The 14,608-nt window shown below is 37.0% G+C and overlaps 1 protein-coding gene across 3 annotated transcripts in view; it reads right to left on the bottom strand.

Moving 5' to 3' along the window:
• Positions 1-13,528: 13,528 nt before the first annotated feature.
• Positions 13,529-14,608, bottom strand: part of LOC124556845 (C2 domain-containing protein 5) — a 226,041-nt gene continuing 224,961 nt past the window's right edge. For 2 of the 3 annotated variants that reach the window (XM_047130864.1, XM_047130863.1), the window contains one exon: positions 13,529-14,587. In XM_047130864.1, the coding sequence (XP_046986820.1) occupies positions 14,525-14,587 (63 nt within the window). In that variant the 3' untranslated portion in view covers positions 13,529-14,524. The remainder of the gene's footprint in view (positions 14,588-14,608) is intronic. The other variant, XM_047130865.1, reaches the window with a different exon arrangement.

Genomic DNA, 14,608 nt, shown 5'->3' on the forward strand with positions numbered 1-14,608 from the left:
TTCATGAATTATTTTAGATACTAGAGGAAAGTACCCAAAGTGGAACTCAATTTTGTTTTAATTCTTTCTAAATATATAATATCTGAAATTTACGCTTTATGAGCATTCTATATGTACTTCATTTAGTTGTCAACTTGTTTAATTGAAATTTTAAACAGTTTGAAATAATATTCTTATTCTAAAAAAATTACAAAAAAGCTTACTTTTGTTCTTTTTGGAAAATTGGTGCCTAATTTGGACCCCCTTCTAAAATATTTTAAATAGCAATGAAAATTAGTCACAGAGATGTCACAGTGAAATAAAATACAATTAGGGTTAGAAGTATGTATTTTAAAGTAGAAAAAATTGCAAAATGAAACAAAAATCGAACAATTTATGAATACATTGCCTTTAGCGGCAGAACTCACAAATGCAATTGTCTTTTTCAGCCCCTGCACTGTCTGTATGCGCCCGCAAGCTACACATCAGGCACATGACCCACAACTCTCCTTTTGTGTCCTCTGAAAACTTCCCAGAACAGAAGATGCACTCACCATCTCCATCATCTAGGGAAGGCGTAACTCCTGGAATGACTTCTAATTCAGATGTTCCACTAGAGATGCTGGCATTTTCATCTTTGTTGCTGTATTTATCATTTTCTTTCTTGAAATGAAGTCGCTTTTTTGCTGGTGCTTTCCTTTTCCTGAAGACCTGACTGATACGGAACTGTGAACATGGCCACATCCACCCTTTTATCCTTGACCACATCTCTGTTGCTCTGTAGCTTCTTTTTCTTCTTTAGCTTTCTGAGTTTCAACCAGTTGTGTTTTGCAGGGTGAGGAAGTGATCACAGTAGAACTACAAGCTTTTCATCCCCTGGTAGAGGTATGCTTTTTGATATGCGAGACCGGAAATATGTCAAATGAACTTTTTTTGGTACATGAGCTAAATTCTGGTGATGCACCACATGGTGGTGGAGTCAACCCCTGATCTGCCAAAGATGTTGATGCCTTGTTTTGATTCAATGGCTCTGGCTCAGATGCTGAAGATGTCGATGCTTGTTTAGATCGAATGGCTCTGCCTGGTTCACCAGATAAGTTGATGGGGTGTCTGATATCAACGATTGTCTCTTAGCGGTTTCATAAAAAGAGGTTGTTTGCTTTTTGTTTGCTTCGTCAATGTATTCTGCATCTGAGAAAAGCGTCTTATTCAAGGGGTATATCCCTGTAACTTCAAAACCATTGATAGCAATTTGAGCTATTTGACATTTAACATAAGCTCTGCCAAATAGCTCCATGATGTCATAAGCACAGAAAGCCCATTGCTTTTGTCTCAGCCACTGCCTGACTTCTTCCCTGTAGTAGACTTTCAAAGGACTCATAAATGCTTTATCCAACGGCTGCAATTTATGCGAGCTATGAGGGGGCAATGACGCTATGGTAACATGGTTTGCTCTCGCCAGATCAATTAAGTCAATGTTCTGTGTATGGCTAAAGTGCCCATCCAAGATCAGTAGCACAGGCTTTTCCTTTGTAGGACTGGTGTTTTCAATGAATTGTTGGAACCATTGAGTAAATATGTTGGTTTGGATCCAACCAGAAGGATGCAGCATTCATACAGCAGACTATAGTTATAAGAGCTACTCTTTCTGCTCATGTTAAAGCAGCTATTTGTTTTTTCCCCTTCAGGCCGATTACTTTCGCAACTTTGGATTGTACGACAGTGTTACAGCTTTCGTGCACATTATAGATTTTGTCTGGGGTGAACTTTCCTTTATCGTAAACTTCCTCTAGAAGTTTGTAGAACTTCTATGTATTTTCTTTGGTGATACCAAAGGCCCTGCTGTAAGATGCACCAGTAGGTTTCCTTTCTGATAATTTAGCATGATGACGTTTGAAAAAAAGTCTAACCCACTTTCTTCCAGCGATGCCATTATTGAAAGGATGTTGAAGGCCATTGTTTTCTGCCAACTGAACAGCCATTCTCCTCAGGTCGCTAAGAGTAACCCCGAAAAACGAAGCCTCCATTGCAAGACAATAATTGACAAGCTCATATTCCAGGGTACCGCCTAAAACGGTACGTCTTCCCCTTTTAACATTCGCTGCTTCCTCTGGAGTGCCGTATTTCATGTTAGATAATCCCATTAGCGTAGTTTTTGGGACATTATACTGCTTACTTGCTTTTTTCCAGTCCATCTTTTTACTTGTAATAGGATCTATAACCTCTTTCATTTTGGTTGGATTCCACGCCTTCTGCTTCGTTTTCACCATATTATTCCTTTGGATACTGAAACAGAAATCCAAAAGAATACATTAAAAAGTAAGGGGTCCGTTTTGGGAACCAGAAAGCGGTCCGATTTGAGCCACCCATACTATCAGATTTACAATTAAAATAATTTTTATACAAACGTCAAAATAACATAACTTATATATAAACATGATACCCATCCTTCATATTAAAGAATATGTATAGATATTATTACTCACCTTCCAGTATCCTAACGAAAAGTAGCAATAAGTAGCACTGTCTCAAGACTTTGATTTCCAGAAAAACACGTATTGTCATCTGAGCAAGCGGCAGCCTGAATGGATGACGCGAGAGCTCCACTACATAGTGGCACAAGCCTAAACTAATCTTTCGAGGGATTTCCAGCAGAGTTCAGCACAATGTAGAGTCTGGAGCCCTAGGGGTCCACTTTGGGGCCGGGGTCTGGATTTAGATACTTTCCTCTACTTGTCCACCAATTCCCTTTTGGGGCTAATGATGTTACCAAATTTAATTTCTCTCTGAGTACCGTTTACTTTTAGGTTTAGGGCCATACTATCATTTCCTAAATCCATAATTGCTGTGTCATCCACCAACAAATCTGTCCCTGTTTTCAATCCAGTACAAATATTTGGAACCACCAGAGCACTAACTTCCAATGAAATTCCTTAAGCATTTACCTCTAATAACACTTGATCCTTAATTTTCTGACTTTTTCCTCCTACTGCACCTATAACTATAAGTACTTGTAACAGCAATACTGGTACCTCACTTCTACCTCTTATTTGGCCATAGAGACCCTCTGCTGCAGCATATAACTAGCCACCTATATCAATAAAAGCAATTGCTTTAATTCCATTAAGTTCCACATCTACAACGGGTTGGTATTCCTCTTTATTATCTATTTCATCTTCTACAAGAAGAACTTCTCTAATACCCCAGGACTTTCACTTACCGCCCTCTTCACGCTCAATGGTCTGTCACTTATCTGAGCTTGTGTTCGGACCTCATATAAACTCCTTTTTAGATTTCCCTTTCCTGGTCTCCCCATTCGTGTTTCCCTTTTGCCTTGTCATCATTACATTTCTCATTTTGCTCTTGATATCGCCCGTTACTGTGATTATTATTATTTCCTCGGTTCCTATCTCCTCTATCATGTAGGCGATATCACGTTCTATCATGTTTCTTGTCATCTCTCCCATTCTGATTTCTTATATGTTCCCTCTGCTCATTTGGTTTCTGTTTTGTTCCCTCCAATTACTACTTTCTATCAATCTCCAATTTACTCCTCTCCAGTCATTACTGGACGTTTCCTCTCATGAAATTGCATCCAGCTGGTTTAAAGCTTGTAAAATATCTTCTGTTTTCTTTTTCTATATCTATATTAATTTTTTTCCGAACACTCGCTGCTAGTTTAACCAATACTTCAGCAATAAGGTCTTCCTCAATAAGCGGGTTATCTAAAATACGGTCTTCTCACAGAACCTTTGAAAATAATCTGTATAGCTATGATAACCACTGCCAAGAAATTTCTACCAAGGAAGATGCTGCTTGTAACATTGCACTGAGTACTGTTAGACCAGTACTTGTCTAAGAATTTTGTAATAAACTCGTCATACGTTTGACATCATTTGCCAGCTCTCATCCCCCATGAAAGATCATTTCCTTCCATTCTGCTTGTAACACATTCTATTTCCCTCCTCTCGCCCCAGTTTTCTGGTAATAGACTTTGGAACTGTTTCACAAAGGCTTTAGGATGAAGTTATTCTTTTGCTGAAAAATTATGTATAGTACAAATTTTTAAATAGTGGTCTTCATTTGCATTGTTTCCACTAATTTTTCCAGCAATAATCTTTTAATTTTGAATCTAAAATCTTTTTCAACTCTGTCAGCAAAGATATCAGTGCCTCTGTTAGTAAAATCACAGACCTCCTTCTCAATATTGGCTACATTTGTGAATCTCTCTTTAGTTTTTGTTTCTGCTGATGAGATTATATTAGATAAAGCTGTCCCTGTTTCATTTACTTTTTTATTTACATTGGAGATCGATACATTATCTTTTTTCAGTTTCATTAGCAAAATTGTAATCTAAAATTTTTACATTCTGTGTTCTTGTTAATTACTTTCATATTTTTTATCAGCTGTTCTTTAGTGTCTCTAGCACTTTCTTCTGTTCTTTTATTAGTTGCTTCGAGTTTTTGGTTATTTTGCTTCTAGTTTCTTGTTAGTTTCCCTAACATTTTCCTCTAGTTTACTCACCATGGCTGAAAACATGGCTTGCATGTTAAATTCTGAACCATTAACTTTTTAGGTTCATTTTCTGTCGTCATACTTTCCTTAACCATTGCCTGAGTGTCTGGCACAGCAGCATTTTCTATGGTATCTAAAGTATTTAATGGGATTTCCTGCTCCTCGTTACCTACAATATCATTCATCCTGACTATAGAGCTCTCTTTCGATTTCGCAAGCGAAAATACATTTTGCATCACTGACAAGTCAGAGACCTCCCGAGCCATACTCTCGCTAATATTTGGTTCGCTCATTTTACTATTAGTTGTCCTTCTAAGTAACATTAACTATATCCAACACCATTCTATCACTTTAACTTTGAAAATTGTATATTTTCCTGGGAGCAGTAATGCTCTGCTACCTCACCGTACATCTAACTCCGGGCCTCAGCTAGAGCGCCTCCAATTCTGGCTACTGTGTTGCGCTGTGTTGCTATCCAAACGATTCCTGTTTCCTCCGATTACGCGGCTTGCCTTGCCACGTTGGATGTCGCTATCTTCTTTCTTCTGCTACGATCTCTTCTCCACGATCGTTCGCCATTCCTCACTCGCGAAATGTTCGTACTCCTGTGGTGTGAATTGTATTTTTCGCCATACAAAAATCGTCACTTTACGTGATACACTTACTGTATTACTTCCCCACACAGTTTAAATGTTACACATTATAATCACCTCTAACAGTTATTGTTTAAAAAAATGGTTCAAATGGCTCTGAGCACTCAGATGTTAAATCTGAGTTCATCAGTCCCCTAGAACTTAGAACTACTTAAACCTAACTAACCTAAGGACATCACACACATCCATGCCCGAAGCAGGATTCGAACCTGCAACCGTAGCGGTCGCGCGGTTCCAGAATGTAGCGCCTAGAACCGCTCAGCGATCCCGGCCGGCAGTTATTGTTCACTTCCCACTTCTTTTCTCGTCGCGCTTTTCATCGAAACTGCACTTCCTGTTATGCCCATAAATGTGCAATAAGCAGTTTTTTTCCGTCGCAAGTTACTTCTCTACAGGCGTTATCACTCACAAGATTGCAAGGGCAAGACGCATCCACTCAAATTATCCAAACTGCGACGGCGTGCAAGAAGCATCCACTGTAATCATCCAAATTTGCGAGAAATTCATATTCCCGCAAGGGATGCCAAGTGCAAGAACCCCCTCCCCCTTTTCGTAATAAAGCTCCAGAAATGTCTCTGTTTTGTCAGCGAGTCTGTAGATGGTGGTATAAGAGGCGTACAGTACAACTGGCCACGCTTTCACATCCGAATTTTACGATAATTAACCTGCTTACCTTAGTTTGCTGGCACAGTAGCTCAGAATGTTCGGTCAGAGGATTAGCTCCCCTCTGTTATAAAAAATTGAGTGAACGGATCAACGATGAACTTGAACAGTTGTCATGGGACGTCCGCCATGAACAAATAATAACGAACACAATGAGAGCAACAAAAAAAAAAGGCTATTTGGTAACGTGTTTGCCTCCCATGCAGCGGGCCCGGGTTCGATTCTCGGCCGGGTTGGAGGTTTTTTTCCCCTCGTTGATTGGGTGTTGTGTTGCACTCATCATAACTGACGCGCAAGTCGCCCAATGTGGCGCCACCCGAAGTGAAGACCTGCAACCTGGCGCCCCAACTTCCCCGGATGGGGCCTCCGGGCCATCAATGCCACATGATGATTTTTTTCTTTTTTTGTGATAATGAGGCCACTCCTCCCCCGAACTTAATTAGTGAGCTGCTGCGTAAAAATTCTTCCTACCTGTTATGTGGATATGCTCTCGTAGTTTTATGGCCCCTTGCAGAGCCGTAGTTGCGCTGTTGGATTCTGAAAGTTCAATACTACTGTCTATGTTTTGCGTAATTAAGCGGGAAGAATTTATTTTCGCAAATAATTTTTACATAGGATGCCATTATGGCACGTTTATTTAAGAAGCACGGTAATATGAACTTGTTCACACTGATTATAAGCTGTTAACATTACGAGAGCATAGTCTACCACATGACTAGATCAAAAGGCATATTATCGACGACTGCCAACTATGTCACACAGTCTGTAACGCGAGCGTACAATAGGTACAGTTCGTAGAAGATCGCAAATCTTCGATTATGCCAAATTTATCCACTTATTTATTAATATAACTTTTCCTGGAGATTACTGAAAAATAGTATTCATGACCCATAGGCTGCTCCTCATGTTTGAGTGGCAAAAGGCAACTTTTGTTAGTAAATATTTATTAATGGTAACAATTACTTTATTCGCGCCAAAATATATGTACTTTCCCCACACATCTTTTTTTCTGACATCACGAGCGATTTCTGCATCGGCACCTCATCCCACTGGCTCTGAAAGTACCAAATAGCCAACCGCCTCTGCTAGCCAGTGTGAGTACCTACCGCTCACTCTTTACTTCATACATACTGCAGCGCTGATAGATTCATTTCACATATGTGAAATGACAAAACTGGAAATAAAGTAAAATGCGCTCTTATCTGCACATAAGGGGTATCTTACAAGCGTCAGTACATCAAAAGAAATCCTTCGTTCATGTGTGGCTCTGTTTCAATGGCATTCCTCATTTTCTATTTCTATTGACGCATGTGTGCACGCACTGGAACATTGGTGTGCACCTACGAGCACACTGGTCCATTCTGCGATGCTCTGCAATGTGCATTAGCGTGCAATGTGGTGCGGCACATTTGGTGTGGACGCAACTGTAAACTATACCATTTTCTTGTCACAACAGCAGTTTGGGCTCTACTTTCCAGTTGTGATGGAGCTGGCCCTACACAGCCACTTGCCAATATAGCATTCTCTCTGTCGATTCCTTGCACATTCCTAATCAAGTTGAAAAAAGGAGCAGTTCCACAATCAGCACAAAGTAAACATGGCACCACTGACGCCATGCTGCACAATTTAATCACACGTGTACTGTACCACTTGTCTACTGACTAAGAAGACCCTTCGAACAATGCTGACACTACATTCCCAGCAGAGCAATTGTAGTAGGTTCTGCAGGACACTGCCATGCTAGACTGTAGGTGTATGCCTCATATATCGACCCAAATTAATCAGTCGAAAGGAAGAAACACAATATTATGCAGTAGAAGAGAGTGAAAAAGAGTGAAACTTCAATGTCGAGATAATGATGTCTCAAGAAGTTTGTATCTGTGTGGGGTGCAACACAGTCCAACATCCAGTAAAAAATTCTGCAGTCCATTTGGCATGGCTTCATAATAATGAGTCTAACTAAGGAGATGAGGACTATCTTGATTCAGACCAAGACTGTAAAGAGTCGATTCTACTAGTCAATTTTAGGGGTTGTTTTGGAAGGTTTCTCTCATTCATTTGGCTGAATGTTGGCCCTGGGTTAAACTTCACACAAATAATCCAAAAAAATATAGCTTTCACAACACATTTGTTTCAACTTTTATTATGTCACTCAGCATTAAGAAACAAAAGACATGAAAAAATGCATAAGTCCAATAGCATGATCAGATATTAAGCTTTGTAAGAATAAAAAAGTACTATAGATAGCAACCAAATTTTTAGTTTCCTGTTTCTCCACTATGAGGAGTATAAATCACTGGTATTTTTTGTTTTTTTTATATCTAATTGTATTTCATCAATCACACTTTTTTTTCTATTGCAGATTTTTAATTTTCGTTATCAACTCAACATTATTGGTATATAAATAGAAATATATTTTGTGTACATTTTCTTTATACTGAATCGTTTGAGACTTTAATCATATAAGCATGTAATTTCAAGCAATTAATTCAAATAGGTGGCACCCATATTCACATTAACAATACAAAAACAATTTACTTTGCATACGTTAGTGAAATATGGGAAATCATTCTCAGGCTTATTGCATCACTTACCCAAGAAAATAGCAATTTTAGAATTTTGCCCCCTCTTGGATAAATTTCTGTGGACACCCATGACTGAAGGATGGATCTTGGCTGCTTAGCATCCTGTAGTTCACATAAAATATGCCAATTAAATCATTACAAAAGCCCTCAAATTGCCTTCTCATTTCCATAAGTAGCAATATGCACAACATGAAAAATACACCTGCACAACAGTAATTCAGTTTTCTAATTTTTGTTTATTAATTAACACCAGCCATCTCTGATCAGCATCTAACATTCCTTCTTAAAATGTGTCATCCCTTTGTATCTCTGTTATTCTGGTTCACATTAGCTTACAAAGATTTATAGGTCTGTGTCTTCAGCTCACTTATCAAAGCATTTATAAAATGAAACACAAAAATCAGAACAAATACGATACATCTGCATACAGAACATTGTGTGTGTCAAATATTTATTTTCCAACAGTGTCTTCTTATTACAGTAATTATCTACAACGATTTGGGTTAATAATGAAGGATATGGAAGAAACCATTTATATAATAGGTGTATGTTGTTGTTGTTGTGATCTTCAGTCCAAAGACTGGTTTGATTCAGCTCTCCATGCTAGTGCATCCCGTACAAGATTCTTCGTCTCTGCAAAACTATGCAGTCTTATGTCCACCCGACATCTACTTACTGTATTGAAGCTGTGGTCTCCCCAAGTAATATTTACCCCCAACACAAAAATCACCAAATTGACTATTCCTTGCTGCCTAAGAGTGTGTCCTGCTGACTGCTCCCTTCTTTTAGATGAGTTGTGCCATAAATTACTTTCCTCCCAAATTCGATTCAGTACCTCTTCATTACAATTCCAGTCTATCCATCTATTCCTCAGCCTTCTTATGTAGTACCACATTTCAAAAACTTCTATTCTCTTTCTTTCTATAACACTTATCATCCACGTTTCATTTCCATACAAGGTTACAATCTATCCAAAAAATTCCAGAAAAGACTTACTATCATTTCAATGTCAAAATATGACACTACGAGTATTTCTGAAACACTTTTCTTGCTATTGCAAGTAAGTATTTTATTTGCTCTATACTTCAGCCATCACCAGTTACTTTACTGTCAAATAGCAAAACTTGAAACTACTTTTAGTATCACCAATTTAATTGGACTACTCTCCATTATCCTTGTTTTACTTTTGCTCGTGATGATCTTACAGCCTCATTTCAAGACACTATACACTCCATTCAACTTATCTTCCAAGTCCTTTGTCATCTCTGACAGAATTACAATATCACTGACAGCTTCAAAGTTTTAGTTTCTTCTCCCTGAACTTTAGACGCATTCCTGGATTTCTCTTTGGTTTTCTTTACTGTTAGCTCTGTGTACAGATTCAATAACTCCTGTCTCACCATCTTCTCAGCTGCTGCTTCCTTTTCATGTACCTCAAGGTTCACACTTAGATCCCATTCTGTTTCGGTCTCACATAAATGTTCTGCCTCTTAATATTAATTGTCACTCAGTTTTATTTTCAAATGACACGTATGTAATCATTGAAACTAACAGTACTGACCAGATTCCTCAAACTGTCATAAATACCTTAAACAAATTACATAACCGATTTAATCTAAACAGGCCAAATTAAACATGGAAAAAACTCAATTATACAGTTTAAAATAAAACAAGCAAAGTTAAATTCTGTTAACATCCATCACAAAAACTAAGATTTGCAGGAAGCTAGCTGTTTGAAATTCACAGGAATGAAACTGGATAAAAATTTATCATGGGCCTCGCATATACATTACTTCACAAATAAATTAAATAGCCTAGCATTTGCAGTGATGATGTTATACACTGCTGCCAGCATTAACATGAGAAAGTACTATACCACAGGTACTTTGAATCAGTAATAAGGTACAGAATTATATTTTGGAGTAGTTTGTACCATATGTTTTGAATATTAAAACTTCATAAAACCATCATTACAAATGTGTAATACAACAATGTAAAGCAAAGAAAACCATGCCACCCATTTCTAAAAATTTAAGAATATTAAAATTCTCTCACTGTATATCTATGAATTGATTATCTCTCTACATTCATTTATAGAAAATCAATTTCAACAATATTGTCACATCAGGAATCAAACTAATTTATGATGGCTGCCTATCATTTAAAATTTCATGCTGAAACTTCCCAGTACATGCGAATGAAAATTTATAACCTAAATGGAAAAGAATTGCTCAACATTAATTCAGAATCACTGAAAAAATAAAATATGAAAAATTATTAGGGAAATGTTATTATTCAGTTGAAGGGCAACCTGAAAATTAGAGTGGGACAGAACACATACTTAAGAGTGAAGTTTGTTATTTAAAGATAGATAATGAATTGTGTATCAATTATGTATCAAGTGAAGACATTATGTTAATGATATTTTAAGAAAAACTGTAAACCAATTTTTGTGTTTTGATGAGTCTCCTGTGCATGAAGTCAATGACTTGAAATGATAGGTTATGCGACACTAAACTTATATTCTATTCCATCAACTCATAACACCGGTCTGGTTTCTGTACAAGTTGTAGATAACCTTCCATTATCTGTATTTTATTTCTGCTCGAAGAGATTATTCCAGCTGATATTTTCTCTAAATATGCAAATGCTATAACAAAGATTTTACATTCTTCAGTCTGTCTTCTAGGATAAGCTGAAGGATTACTATTGTCTTGCGCATCCCTACATTTCTCCAGAACTCACACTGGTTTTCTCCGAGGTCAGCTTCTGCCAGTTTTCCCCTTGTTCTGTAAATAATTCATGTCAGTATTTTGCAACCATGACATATTAAACTGATAGTTAGGTAATATTCATACCTGTCAGCACTTGCCTGCTTTGTAATTGGGATTATAGCATTCTTCATGAAGCCTACAGGAATATATACACAGGGTGTCTCTCCTCTGTAATGTCGTGTTTGCTATCTGTAGTTGGAGTCAGCATCAACAAATCCTGCTCATCACATCCTTCATGTGACTCCCAGAGCCAAAAGAAAATGTTGGCATGTTTCCTGTTACAAACTAAATGATTTTTAAAGTGGAATTTTATGTGCCCACTCGACAGAGCAGTCCCATACTAGTCTAGTGTGATATTCATTTTATTTGTATTAACAGGGACAGTTGTACAAAAATGACCAGTACTTTAGTAGTGACAGCACTGCCCTGACCCATTCAGAAGGGATGCTCAGCTGCTGCTGGAATAGTGATTAGTCATGTTTTTCTGTCCCTGTTAACGCATATCGCAGTAGGCTAATTTGGGACCAATCTATCGAATGCTCTTGTAAAATTCTGATTTAAAAATATTTTTGTTTGTAAATGGAAACAAACTGATGCTTTCTGTCAACATTGGATGTTATATAAAAAGACATGTTCTGTGGGAGTTGACTCTAGCTACACATTCCAAAAATGAAACTGCAAATACCCGCCAAAACACCAGAGAAAATGCACCTTATGACCCATAGGAGAGACACCTATATTTCATACCAAATGTAATAAATTTTTCATAGCTAGTTCTCTGAAGAATTTTAATAGTTCCAAGGGTATGTCGTCTACTCTAGGAGCCTTCCTCAACTTAGGTCTTTCAGTACTCTCTCACATTCTTCTCAGCTAAGTTATTCACCATCTAACAAAATCAGCATTGCTACCAATGTTCTTCAGTTGTAGACATTGACATAATAGGCCCCAAAGCACATTGTGTGTGTTCGCCACCTACTTGGAGAAATTGTTGGAGGAAATATGTAAGAATCTAGCAGCATAATGTGTCTAGTAGCACTGCATATAGAAAGCAAACACAAAAGTCAACAACTGCTCGGGCTTTTCCCTGTATCACTAGTTTCCAGTTCTTCCACCTATGGCCTGGACCATTAATGTTAAGCTGCAATATGGGAGTCATCTTAATGAAAAGATTTCTCTTTGTATTTCTTTTCATCCTCCCACCAACTTGGAGAACATAATAAAATTCAGTAAGAGTGGGAGGATTTAAACCCTTATAGGATACAAACTAAAAATAGCAGTGTCTACAATTTAAAAGTAACACCTCAGCATTCAAATGTCACTTTATATGATAATAGAGAGAAAGCTGTACATCAGTGGTTACTTCATCCTAAACATATACCCAATATGGTACTATACAGATAATAGATGAAAAGGAAGTAAGGGCACAGATTGATGTGCCATCTATGTTACAAACCAAGATCATTAAGTGGTGAAACAAAATTTTAACCAAAAAGTTACCTTGGCATCAATGTAACACTTGTCTTTCTTCCTTCCTTTATAGAATAAACTCTTGCACTTATTTGCAATGTGACTGCTGATTTTCCTTAACATAAGCAGCTACTTCACAATCAGCTTTTATGATGTGAAGTTTTCCACTTCGATAACATTTGTGTAATTTGTCTGTAGTTTACATCAGCAGCTAGCAGTACTCATAAATTATATGTAATATTTAAGTGGCAAAATGGCATTATGTCACTATGCTTATTTTTATTTTTACACGATTTACCAGTGGAAAAAAAACTGCAGTTCTGACATGGTCTGAACTAACAAATACAGGTACGCCACACTGACATAGTAGACAATTACCCACCACTGTCAGATAATAGCTATAAACTGGAACTTGAACACTTGCCCGTGAAAGGCAAAGGTCCTAAGTTCGAGCCTCATTCTGGCACACAGTTTTAATCTTCTAGGAAAGTTTCATTTGAGCACACTCTCCACTCCAGAGCAAAAAATTCATTCTGGTGGCTATAAACTGTTACTATATTTCAGTCAGATGGCAAGTGGTCACTGTTCAAATTTAGTGACTGCTTTGTCATTTAATTTTAATGTTAGTTGGAAAGAGTACTCCTACACCTTATTTCTGTGTACAGATCAGAACGGTTATTTCTTTGTATTGTATGCGGTTTCTTCTTTACAAATTTGTAGTTAATTGTAAACATGATTCCAAGGTGATAATTATGACAAATCCAAACTGGACCTCCTTTCACCTCCCACCCTCAGAAAAAACACAATTGTCTATCTAAAAAAGAAACTAATTATTGACATATGATTCAAACAATTATTTTCTTTTATTTCACGTTCTTCACTGTTTTTATTTACAGCAAAAATAACATTCACTAACAACGATTCACATCAGTGATAATATCACATATAAATATCCATTCCACATGATAATACAACAGCTGCATGTTACACATTACTTCATTTAAAGAAAATTCTGACATGTGCACAACAGTTTAAAACACACATGTATACATCACCTAAGGCACACACATTAAAAAATCTTTTAATCATATATAAAAAGAAACTGCAGTTAAAATTAATCTAAAATAATACAGCTTTCACAAATATATCTATAGCATCAACAATGATATGAGCAAAACTGACCACTCTGAAAATAAACAAATAGCTGCCAAACTCTTTATGCTGTTCTTCATTAAAAAATTTGAAGCATATATGAAATCTTTTAGATCATCCATGTTTAGTTCAGCTTTAATGCTAAAAATTGGGAACTGCTTGGCTCCACACCAAAGCAAAAATGTTTTTGAAACCATTACAAAAGCAGACTACGTGTTCAATGGTACCAGTGAGAAGCTTCCAATATGTATCCTTGTTACCATTTCTGTAGCAACTTTTTATATGACTTGTACTTCAAACTGTGAGTATTATAATTAATGTTGAATTTAAGTATGATCTTCAGTTACTATTTAAGTACAATCTTCAGTTGCTATTTAAGTACGATCTTCAGTTGCTATTTAAGTACGATCTTCAGTTGCTATTTAAGTACGATCTTCAGTTATTTAAGTACGATCTTCAGTTGCTATTTCAGCTTCAGTTGCTTATAAAGTACAAAATACCAACAGAAGTTACACACAACATTTGCTATTGTAATTACAATAGCACAGAAAATGTCAATTATTTGTTTGAATATCAAAATCTGATGTTCACAACCTGAGCTGAGCTGAGCTTAAGCCACATCTGGCCAAGTATTTCCAAACTTTTCCAATTGCACAACAATAAATATTTATGTTATAGACATGTAGAAAATTTAATGCAACATCTTTGATTATTTGAAATATACAATATTATACAATCATTCTTCTGTATAGTAAGTGGCACACACGACATCTCCACCAACATTAATAAGGCACTGCCCCTGCAAAATAAATTCATCCAT

This window comes from Schistocerca americana, chromosome X (genome assembly GCF_021461395.2).
Source record: "Schistocerca americana isolate TAMUIC-IGC-003095 chromosome X, iqSchAmer2.1, whole genome shotgun sequence".
NCBI classification, from domain to species: domain Eukaryota; kingdom Metazoa; phylum Arthropoda; class Insecta; order Orthoptera; family Acrididae; genus Schistocerca; species Schistocerca americana.